This window comes from Folsomia candida, unplaced genomic scaffold, assembly GCF_002217175.1.
Source record: "Folsomia candida strain VU population unplaced genomic scaffold, ASM221717v1 Fcan01_Sc022, whole genome shotgun sequence".
Taxonomy (NCBI): Eukaryota; Metazoa; Arthropoda; class Collembola; order Entomobryomorpha; family Isotomidae; genus Folsomia; species Folsomia candida.
In genome coordinates, this window is record NW_019091214.1 from 539,835 (window position 1) to 552,737 (window position 12,903).

Here is a 12,903-nt window from a genome sequence, read left to right on the forward strand (position 1 = left end):
TAAGCCGTAATATTTCTCAATATTTCCATAACAGAGTTTTTTTCTGGAGGAGAATGTATACATAAATCTTACTTCCGCTTTTTTTGTTCTTGATACACTTCGCATTGCCCGAGCGGTGTGGTGTTTATTTCCAGAGAATCTAGCAAATTGAGTGTATTGTAAGACAATTTGCAAAATTTTTGTTCAAGGAAATTCGCAAATTTTCGTAAATTTACAAACATTGGAATGAATTTGGCAAAGTTTTGTTTAGAAATAAATGAAACGATTACAAACAGTCAATGAAGTACATCTGTTTGGATGAATTTATGAATCGTTTGTTTGTACTTTTAATAACTTTGGCGTTAATATTGTTCAAAAAATATTGTTCAAAATGTGCAAAATGCAATTTTTGTTGGAAAGTGGTGTCATTTTTATTCGCAAATTTACCGAGGACATAATGGTTATGAATTTTGCCGAAAAATTCACACATAAAATATTAGCTTATTCATACTTATGTACATCTAAAGTCAGTAGGGTTACTTACTATGTCCATACGTGACGGACCGACATTTCGATCAAATAAGCCACCTCATTCCTCCCAAAAATGTGGAACAGTCCCATAATCAAGTTTCACCTCGTGTCTGTCTCAATAATCAAATTATGATTCGAGTCACAGTTTTCCGGTTCGTTTTATTTTATGGAAATCGCACCCTCAAAATTCAATTTCTAACTAAAAACGTGATCCCAAATCCATTACGGGAGGGAAGCATATGTCGCTTCTAATAAGGAAGGTGACAAAATTAGGAAATGCGGTGTATAAAAAAGTAATATTCAATTCTTCACTGGTTCCGAATGTTACTTTTCCCTGAGAAAGAAAAAAATAATATAATTTAGTAACAAAAAGTCAAAGGTTCGACGACAAAAAGGAAAAATTAATTAATTTCAAATACCAAATTAGTACCAAGATGGAGTTGAACTTTTTAATAACAAATATAAGTTTTCAAAAATTTCAAGAATTTCAAAATGTTTTAACAAAATTTGAACAGCCAAAAATTTTCATACTGTAAGATAGATATGACACAATACATTTCTAAAAATTTAAAATTTGAAAGTCAAAAAATTTTCATATTTAAAAATTTGAAAAGTTAATAAACATCGTATAAAAAATTGAAAAACAAAAAATCAGAGGCTAAAGTTTTAAACCTAAAAATTTACAAACTTGAATAACTAACCAATTTCATAATTTAAAATTTTACAAAGTAAAAATCTAAAAAATAATAAACTAAAAATTTTCAAACATCACAATTTTGAACGTCAAATTACCCCCGACATTTATTTAGCTCCATCCAACTTTCTCCCTTTGTCATCCGTTTAACTTTCTCCTGTAGAAATTTACCTAATGAAAATTCCAACCAAGGAACAAACACCTTTCTCCTTTTGATAAGCTTCCTTCGAGACAAGGCGAAATGCATAATAATGGGAAAACTGTCCCCGAAATAGAAGACTCTACAGCAGAGTTAAGTATGTTGACTGACAACGCAACAAAACCCACGACTTTCTCCAGAATTAACTAAATTTCCCAGAATTTCCAATCTCTCCAAACATATTTTCACTTTACTACTCGCTACAAACTTTCCCCTTCTGGTGCAATGGGCGGATTACCAACTCTAAATAATGTGGTGACAAAATTGTTACCGGTTTGGTAAACTGGTAGAGTTTGTTACCGTTTACAGAATTTCATAATTCACATTTTTCAGACAGAGGATGAGATTAAAAATACGGCCACAATTTTGGTGCCACAATGCGACGACCGAGTTTGGTAACAATATTTTTTTACCGAAGTGTAACAATAATTGTGACTACGAAAGTTCAACTTATTAAATCCAGTCGTATTTACTCAGAATGTTACCATATTTTTCAGATTCCATACCAATGCGAGACGACCGAATTTGGTAAAAATATATATTTTACCAAACCTTAACCATAATTATAACCACGAAAGTTAAACTTATTAAAATAATGCAACTTAATTCCTGCGTGGTGAATTTCATTTCATTTCCACTCTAGGTTAAAAATTGTTACCAAACTCGGTTGCCACATTGGTAATGAGCTTTTATACCGAACCTTTTGTTACAACATATTATTTAGAGTGCTCATTTATGTAAATTATGACGTCTCACCATCTTCATTTGTCCCCTTGCATGAGAAATTCTCCTCAAAACCCATCCACACCCACGGACCGTTAACGCAAAACATTACATATTTTGTTTTCACTTTCTCCCCCGTCATCATCCTTCCAGCCTCATTTTACTTTCACTTTCACCAGTTTCACCTTCTATCCGCCTCCGCACCCTCGAAAAACTTTCCTCATATTAAAATTTTCCAAGCAGAAATTTCAACTCTTGAACTGAAAAACTTTCAAAGTTTCCAATTTCATAACGACTGAGACTTATGTAAGGTTGGATTGGATTACGTAATCCGTTAGCACATATATTTGAAACTAGACCAATTTAGAAAGGACCTGTATTAATTGGATTAATTAAGAGTAAAGTGTCATTAAGAAATTCTACAGGAAAGTTAAATCTTATGTAAATAATGTAATTTCGTGTAAATTGAAAAGTGTTAAATTGAGTGCAATCTATGCGCCGCGTTCAATTTTGGATCTGATTTATTTTCCAAATCAGCGCAAATTTAGTGAATTCTTTAAACGGCGTTAAACAAGGAAGATTTAAAAAGATATTTTGATTATTTTTTATTTGGCAAAAAAAATAGTTGTGTCACCTCACTAATGTAACTCATTCCTGAATACAGTAAAATCAAGTATCTGTATTTCGTAAATTATGTAGCACCACATTTAAATAATTTTACTAGAAAACAAACAGATTTCAAACTATAAGTTCCCAAGTGTTTTAATTTTCGATAAATTCCTCAAATTTCTCAAATCTTTATAAAAAAATCGAAAATCTCATCCGTATAAAGTGTACTTGTGTTACATATGCTTAAGATTTCGGCAAGTTTATATTTTCATGCAAAAATGCCTTATTTATTTTCACTCCCAAAATTCCCAACATTTATTTCTATGCCAAAAATCCCGTCACTTATATTTTCATGCCCAAAACTCCCACCATTTGTTTTCATCCTTCGAAATGCCGTAATCAATTTTCATGCAAAAATTCCCCTCCTCCCCAAAAATTCCTGATATTCATTCTAAAAAATCTCAGACAATTAACTTTCCCCACCCTGCCCATCCTCCCCACAACTCTTCACTTCTCAGGTAGCAAAATCTCTGATCTTCATCTCTCCTCCTCCTCCTCTTCATAATAATAATAAAGATAATAATAATATCGATCCTTTCACGACGAGGAGGCTCTCTCTCTTCATTCCATTTCATTTCATCGATGGCTCTCCACTCCGATCGTGCCCCTCGTGAGAATCAGATGCCCAAAAAAATGTGTCCTCCTTTGTAATTTGTAATAAAGAAAAGAAGAAGAAGAAGAACGAGATTAGATTTCTATTAAATTAGTTCTCACAAGAAAGACGATGGTCGACATGGGCGGAAAATGGGAGATGCCGAAGATAAGATAAGACATGTATGAGAGGCAAAATTAAATTCGCTCCTTTTCTTCTCTTTATGTATCACATACAGTTGCAAAATTCGGAAAATATTTCGCACACGGGAAAACCTAATCGGATCTTCTTGCGAGATGAAATTCACTCGGATCTTTGTACATATGTAAATGTGTAAATTTTGTGTAAGTAGACACGCAGTCCTTGGTAACTTCGTAAAATGGTAAATTTTGCAAAGTTTTTCAAATAAAGAGACGCCCTCGATCTGAGTAAGGTTGCAAAAATTTGTAGAAATGTTTATCAGATTTTGTAAAAGTTTTCGGATTTTACAAAAATTCACAAAGGACTCCGTGAATTACTTTTCTTTTCCATGTTGCCTATCTATTTAGATAGTAAATTTATAGAAGTTTAAATTCATGGATTTTTTAAAACCGGCGTCGCAAATATTCAAGGAATGAATTGTTCCACAGACGCAGAAATTAATCAGAAACTAATTGCAATTATTTCTTAGTAATTCATGCATTTAAAATGTAGATTTTTTCACAATTAGAAATTGTAAAGTGATAACGCCAAAATTGAAGAATTTTAGAAATAATATAGTAAAATTGTTGGAAAAGATACCATGTTGTTGTAATATATAGTTCATCACATAACTTTTGTATGAAAATATGATAAATATAAAAAATAAAATTTCCGAGATTCTGAGTATTTAAATAATTTCTGAAATATATGATTTTGCAGAACAACGTGACCCAAATGTTACATAGTAAAAAATATCACAGATAAAAAAAATCCACGAACTTTGACGCCGTACAAAGATTTCTGAATACTTGGCTAGTTCTTAAAAATAAACCAGGTAGTTGGTGCTTTCTTTACGCTTTATAAAATCATGAGCAAACCCAAAAAATAAAAAATAATTTTTAAAATTTCAAAATTTCGTCCCAAATTTCCACTGCACGAAAAAACCAGACACATTTCTCCCACGTGTTTCAAACCCTGTCTGCCTGTCGATCAGGTGAATGCGTGAAATGAAATCAAGTGACATTCTTGATCGAAAAGATTAAAAAATGTCATTTCATTTCTTCACCATTGTTCTTCTTCCGCGATCGATGGGAAGAAAAATTCTCCTCTTTTTTTACATGTCAATCGCTCCACCCTTATGAAAATCAGGCCCTTAAGTATTTTTCCATTCTTGCCATTATTATACTTTTATCGATAAGAATTCCTTTTCTTGGACCACCCAGAAATTTCCAGGGCCGGATAACATGTTATCGACCATGTTAAAAGGTGGAAAAATTGAGAAAAACTCATAATTCGGTAGGTAGCATATGTTGTTACCAAATTTGGTAACAGTTTGTGGTCGACTTGAATTTAAATTGGTGGTATGAATTGGATCCTACATACCGTAATATTGGTCGGTGAATATTGCGACCAAATTTAGTAATAGTTTAGCTTCGATTTGGTGGTACGAATTGGTGACAAATTTGTAATTTCGCGGTAATAAAATTCGCAGTGCTAAAAAATATGCCAAAAATCTATTGGCCATCATTTCTGCAGGTCTCTTAACACGGTTTATTTACATCGTAGCTTAATAAAAACAGGAAATCGGTACATATGATTTTAAGTGTAGCTTTAAATCGTGGCCTTCAGATTTATTTCTTCATGCATTCTCTAAACCTGACCTAGTCTTGAGAAATCTTTTCGACGTATAAATACAGCTCGACACATAAAGAAAGTCCATCAACAGATATAATAAACTGGCGGAAACGGAGTGCATTGAGTCGAGGTGCATCATCATTTACTATAGGAAAATTTGACATTTTTGACGTTTCGACCTTGCATGACCTTTGACCCCATTTATATCGTCACAAGGCTGATGAACTTCGAAATGATAAGAATTTCTGAAACCCTAACCCTAAATAACGTTTAAAACCGTCAAAATTAAAAATCACACATTTTTAACCTTAACCTCATCAACGTGACCTTTTTTGCCCTTCAAGGTCAGTTAACGAAATCACCCTTAATTTTAAAATTAGGTGTCAATATCTGAAAGCAGAACTAACAAGGGACACTCACGACCTGTCGTTTGAGTCCAGGGTACCCACTATGTTTTTTAGAATCTACTAGGACCCCAGATGAAGGAATATTTCCGTGTAAAACTCATATTTGGCGCCATGGCGTGGCGCCAAATTCGCCAAATTTGATGGTTTTTCATTTTTAAACTGCCATAACTTTTGAAATCCTGGACGGATTTTCAAAATTTTTTGCAAAAATCATGACAAGGAGTTCAACTTTCGTATTCTTTGAAATTTTTTCCAAAATTATCGCTTTTAACTTTTCGCAAAATTTCGAAATTTCGGGTTCGTCGAAAAAATGCTAAAAATATCTCAAAAATTAAAATTTTTTTATTTTTTATTTTTTTCTCTAAAATTTCGACTTTTCTGACCATTTTAAGCATAAAATTTTAAAAATCCGACATAAACTGCAAAAGTTATGGGGGTTTGAAATTGGTCGAAAATGCAAATTTTTAAGTTTAGCGCCACGCCATGGCGCCAAATATGAGTTTTACACGGAAATATGAATGAATCCTTCATCAGGGGTCCTAGTAGATTCTAAAAAACATAGTGGGTACCCTGGACTCAAACGACAGGTCGTGAGTGTCCCTTGTAAGAAAAACTGCTTCGTTCCAAACTTATCGTGCTGACAGACAGACACGGACAGACAAATTGATCGCAATAATAGCCTTCACTTCGTCGTTCCACTCCTTAATAAATCTTGTTTAGTTGAAAATTAGCATAAAAATTGCTACGTATAACATGGTCCAATTAGTCCTGTTATTTAATTAGGCATGCATGCATTCTATCCCAACACCACCACCCATTTTATTCCAAACTAGATTTGATGGTTTTATCTCACAACAATAGCAATTATGTACTCGCAAGTATTGGCCTGTTAGCCAAATTAACTGTTAAAAAATCCTGTTAAAAGCCAATAAATATTTAATCCTCGATCTCAATTGTTTTGTTTTGAGAGGACAAAAACGAGTCCAAATTCTTTATAAAAATTAGAAACATTATTGCACAAAATTTTCACACGGTTCGTTCCTTATAGCTCTACCGATCCTGGTAAAAATGTGTTACCGGTCGGTAAAATAAATTTGCAGTCCATTCCATTCAACTAAGCATCAATCTCGGTAGAAAACATTGACACACTTGGGTAAAAATAAATCTATGCCGTAAAATGACACTATCAGCTTCGGTACAATTACTAATTACCAGTCAACCTCGGTAAAAAAAATGGTGACAAAAATGTTACCACAAAATTATACCATTCCTCTACCTGAGTAAAATTATTTTCGAAAAATATTTCATTTCCTCCCAAACATATTTGGCGTGTAACGTAATCAATTTTCAATTTCTATCCCAAATTTTTGCACCGCAAATTATAATACGCAGGTATCTTTTAACCAATGATACAATTCACGCCGTCCTTGGTAATCTTGTAAAATCCGTAAATTCTGTAACCTTACAAACTTTTACAAATATTTCTAAGGAAAATTAGCCTACAATTTTTTTAAAACTTACTCAGATCAAAGGCGTCTCTTTATTTGGTAAAAGTTTGCAAAATTACTTATTTTTACAAAGTTACCAACAACTGCGTGAATTGCCTCGTTATAAAATATTTGTAATGGCAAGGATGATGCCACTATCAAAAATCATGCACAAATTTTTGCCTCGCGGAATACTTATCTAATCCTAAACCGATAAACCAACCTTCCCCTGGGCGCATTCCATCTCTCCCTCCGCACAATATTTATGACGTACGCAACTCATAAGAGAGGACAAAAACTTGCCACAATATTTTAAAACTGAATTTCAAACTGGTTTCCTGTCCCTTTGAAAAAAGTAAAATTTGTTCTCTAACAACATAACAAACCACTTAATATTCCAATATATATCGCCAAGATCAACAGTTTCCACCGTAAAAAAGTGGGGGCTCTCACTCACCACATTATCACCACGTATGTAACCACCCGCTGTTTTAATAGCGGGGAAACCATCAAATTTTTTAGGGTAAAAATTTGCCAAAAAATAATTCGCAATTAAAGTTGCGAATATATTGGAGTTGAAATTTGAACGTGTCACTGGTGTATTTTTCTTGTCGCCATTTCTGTCTAGAGTGGCTATTTTCTGGTCAATCATGCCCATCAAAAATTGCAATTCAATAAATAAAATCCCCAGCAGGCAGGCAGACCACATCATTAAAAAAAATAAGCGATGATTCTGATTCTAAGTACGCTGGCAACAATGGGATTACATAAAATTTGGGTAGACACACGTAGCATCGGAACGAATTGGAAATTAAGGATAATCACGGAGGAATTTTTGTTGTATTCGTAATCAAGATTTTTTTTTGAAGTATTTTCTAAAAAAAAATTTTTAACAGGGATTTTAAGTAGTTGATTTTGGTTTTTTATGAATTTTGGATATAATTCTTCACCAGGTTTGTTATAAATTTTACTATTTTATTATGTACTAATTTTAAATTTATCTTATGCTGGTCTTAAATCTTGTCTTAAGTCGTGTTATAAATTTTGAAATTATTTCCCGTTGTTCAAAATTTTTCATTTATTTTATGCATCCCGTTTGTTTAAAATTTTGCTATGTTACAAATTTTGAAATGGTTTTACGCCGTTCACAATTTTGCGATTGTTACGGATTAATAAATTTGGGGCAGGTGTCATAATTGTTATTAATTTTCGAATTTATTCAATTACAAATTTTGGCATGTTTTTTGCTCGTTTTTTTTTCAGTTTGAAGTTAACCATTTTATCACTCCGATTTTCCAGAGTGTAATTATTTATTTCCACCGGGAGAGAAATTCTTGTCCCATTATTTAATGGGATTGGTCAATTTCCAGGCAAAAACTTCATTACCAAGTCTTTTCCCGTTGCGCAATAGCTTTCACGTCAAAATCAAGCCAAATTTTGTGGTCAATTCTACTCTGAAGAGTCTCACACATCCGATCGGAAATTAACAGAGTTGTCGGTCCACGTCCACGTCCAATCCATTTCCAGGCTGGACAGAAAATGGGCGATTTCATCATGACAAAAGGTCAATTCTTACGTATGTATACTCAGCTAAAAGTTTGCTGCGTCCCTATTTTTCGATGTCGTGTCAATTTACGTACGACATAAAATTCCCACAATCCAGGGCAGCCACGTGTATTTATAATTTGCTAAAAGTAACTTATGCAAAATTCGCTAAAATAATTTTGCAAAAAAACTGTACTCGTTTAAAAAAAGATCTATCGACCCCCTACAAAAATTTGCAATTTTGCAAGAATTACGGCTTCACTTTCCTTAATTTTGACAATTTTTTTCATACCCGGGACTAAATTTCAAACTAAAAAAATGTCATAATTTCTTGAAAACTTTGAATATTTGACTACCTCCGTTTCCATTTCTAAATTACGCCATTGTTGAAAACTGTGCAAACAACAATAGTGTGACACCATCACCCCCCAAATAAAATGAGATTGATTCCTTCTTCCCAATCTCAAAAATTGTCACCTCAAACATATATAAAAAAGAAAAAACCGAAACTTTCCTTCATCTCTCACCTGTCATGTCACCTGTCCTTTCAGACTCATTTTTATCCAAACAACAAAGAAATATGACAATAAACCATGCGTGGTTTGGTTTGGTTGGTAGCGTGACATCACAAACCGATCAACCTGAATGATGTCATCGCAATTTAAGAAGGATCAAAATCCGTCAAAAAAATCAATCCCATGTATTCTTCTCCTCGCACAAAATCCAAAAAATCCATTATTTCACAAAACCAATTTCCTATATTTCGCCATACGAGAAAGGAATTTAACACGTCGTCATCATTTTCATTTCATTACACATTTTACACTGAGGCAATTCACTGAATCATTCGTAACTTTGTAAGTTTTGCCATCTGCAAAGTTGTGAAAAATGCCCTTGATCAGAGCCAAAAATTTGTAAACTCATTTTTCTTTTGTAAATACAGAATTGTAAAAGTTTGCTGCATTTTACAAGGTTACCACCGACTGCGTGAAGTGCCTCATTGAATAATTTTTGGGAATTTATTTTTCATAAGTTTGACGCCGTTGTTCACATTTCATACAAAATTTGACCACTTCTAGTCACAAAGATGATCCAAACGTACCAAAAGGCCTGCGTGAATTGCCTCGTATGAAATTCTCCCTCCATAAAATCACAACGAAACCATATTGTGACCCTGACCCTAACAAAACTGCATAAAATCTGTGCACATATACAAATCCGAATTTTACACCAGATGGTATCTACCTCTCTCCAAAAAACAAGTCTTTTGCATCCAAAAATCCCATCCACAATTATTAATTCGCAGACGACTCCTCCGAGATTCAATCGCAGGAACAAGTTTACCCTCTGTTCTTCTGTCTGTCAGGATCAAAGCAATATGCAAATTAGGTAACTAACTATTTTGCGTAATATGAAACCACACCACTCACTCAATCACCTTGAAGTATGACACACATAGTTAATTATCATCCAACAATAATATTTCTCTCTCTCTAGCTCTCCTCTCAATCCAATAATCAATCCAATCCAATCCACGCCTGACATCATTTCACTTCGGTCACTGTTACACAAGTCAGATCGATTCTGCTAAAGGACAGGAGGACAAAATAGGTGTCAATTTCACACATATATTTTAATTAAGTGATGATTGTCACTGTCACGTCTTGCTAAATGTATATTTCCTCGCTGGCTGACAGTGGCAGCGGATGCCGTGGGGACATCGGGGGATATTAATATTGGGGGATAGGGGAGGGAGAGGTTTATATAACATGGCAGGATGAAAAAATAGGTGTCAATTTCACACATTTATTTTAATAAAGTGATAATTGTCACGGTTAGGCTGCTTAATTTCTATTTTCTCGCCGGTCAGTGGCCGCGGAGGCTGTGGGGACATCAACATTGTAGGATAGGGGAGGGAGGGGTTTATATAACATGGGGAGATGATGGGAATATCGAATAACTGTGGGGACATTGTCCCCCTGTCCCCACTTCCCCTTCCGCGGACACTATTCGCCTGCCCAGGTTTTCATTTCACGAGAACAATTAACAAACTCGGCATTATTGATCGTTAATTAATTGGATTTCGTTTCTCCACGAAATTTGACACGGCTCTTTCTTCATGACAAATCCAGAACACAATTTGAAGTGACAGCTACTTAAAACTGATCAAAACACGGGAACAAAGTATGGTAATTTACGACCTTATTAAGCAAATCAGGTCAATTTTATTACGCCATAATTTCCACGCTTCTTCTTCTCCACGTTAATTAATTAAATAGTTGACATGTGACAAATCCAGAACACAATTTGAAGTGGGAAATTATTGACAGAAATTTGAAGTGACAAATAATTAAGATGGATCAAAACACGGGAACTAAATCCATACCGATTTTGCTTGAACAATTTTTTTATGCTATACTTTTCACTGCTAATTAATTATGTAATTGAGACTAATTTCCTATCTACTCGACATGAATAATTCTACAATCCTCGACAAAACGCCAAATCTACACAAATATGAGTGTCATTTGCACAAAATATGTAATTAACTGTTCCCACCCATCAAAAAATCACGATTATCTTAAACAAACTGACAAATTCTGACCAAATCAAGCGTCAATTTGAGCCTTGTCATCATCTCAATAACAAATTTTCCACTTGTCGTATAACCTAATTAATTTATGCTCTCTTAACTAAATAACTACTCACTCATCTTCCTCCCGGTGTCAAATAAGACGAGTTAATTAGACAAATCAATAACAAATAAAAATTTATCTAAACCACTCTGTCAATCAAAATTTGCACGAAATTATTTAACAATTATAATGCACACTTGTTTTTGCATGCGAAGAATAAAATAATTTCCCATTCATCTAAGGAGGAGAGCGTCACCACCTGCCCTTCACAGATCTCGATGCCCTTTGGATATGTGGTAGGGTCCTATGAGTGTACTAAAACCCTGAAGTGGTTTGACTCCATGGCCACATTTGCGCCCGCCACACCCACAAAGGCGCCAAAAACACGGAAAAAGCCCTGTTTTCATGTACTTTAAATGTCACCAAAAATCCAATTTTGCTCGGATTTTGATAAAATTTGCATTTTTGTGATCCCAGATACTTGTGTGATCATATCCAGTAGATATCCCAACTTTTTGGAAATTTTGAATTTTTTCGAATAGTTCATCAGCTGGAAAATTTCAAAAATTTCAAAAAGGTTGAGATTGCTATTGAATATTATCAGGCAAGTATCTGGGATCACAAAAATGCAAATTTTATCAAAATCCGCGCAAAATTGGATTTTTGGTGGATTTTTGAAGTTGGTAACTTTTGTGGTTTTCATCCCTTTGAGTGGGTGTGGCGGGCGCAAATGTGGCCATGGAGTCAAACCACTTCAGGGTTTTAGTACACTCATAGGACCCTACCACATATCCAAAGGGCATCGAGATCTGTGAAGGGCAGGTGGTGACGCTCTCCTCCTAAAGTGGTGTTTATGCTTCACGTCATCGTCACGTCCTCCTTCAAATCCGATTTTTTGATTGGCTGAACTAAATTATCACTACGACAATTAAAAATTTTAACCAATCAAAAAATCGGATTTGAAGGAGGACGTGACGATGACGTGAAGCATAAACGCACCTTAAGTTACAAATTAGCTTCAAAATTTCACAAAAATATCACCATTTGACACCAAACCTTGACAAAAATCTTGTAAATTGAAACCTGCCAAATCCCACCAATTTTCCGATCTTAATTAAAACTTGAAACTTTTTATGTAAGAAAACAACATCTTACGTAAAAAAAAAGTAATAAACTAATCAAATTATCGGGATGGATGGGGCCGGGCATAAAAAACGTCATAAAAATTTGACCACATTTTTGCACATTTTTGCACAATCTGACTTACACATTCAAAATCAACGAAAAAAGAAATCTGCACCCTTTACGCACAACCCTTCGCCCACACACACGACACGTAACAAAACTTCAAACAAATCTCTCCCTCTTATTTTTCTTGTACTCGTTAATTTAATTTTTACAGATTCTCTCTCACAAAACCTTGGCAAGTTTTGGGCAAAAAGTTTCTTGCGAAAAAAATCTTCTTTTTCAATCATTTTTACCCGTCAAAGAACACGACTCTTCATAAATATATCCCATACAAATAAATACTGTGTATGGCTAGGAAAACCTTGATTAATTAAATAACTTAAACCTTAATTAATTAAATAACTTTCTTTCTCCAGTAATAAAAACAAAATACGTAAC

At 34.1% G+C, this 12,903-nt stretch overlaps 1 protein-coding gene across 4 annotated transcripts in view; it reads right to left on the reverse strand.

Moving 5' to 3' along the window:
- The window catches only part of LOC110858739 (ras-related protein Rap-2a), a 63,547-nt gene that overhangs the window by 38,258 nt on the left and 12,386 nt on the right, over positions 1-12,903 (reverse strand). The window contains exons 4-5 of one of the 4 annotated variants that reach the window (XM_035858981.1): positions 690-844; positions 386-620 (exon numbers count right to left, since the gene is read on the reverse strand). The exons of 2 other annotated variants lie outside the window; for them this stretch is intronic. In XM_035858981.1, the coding sequence (XP_035714874.1) occupies positions 710-844 (135 nt within the window). In that variant the 3' untranslated portion in view covers positions 386-620; positions 690-709. Of the gene's footprint in view, positions 1-385; positions 845-12,903 lie in introns of those variants that run through there. One more of the 4 variants, XM_035858980.1, reaches the window with a different exon arrangement.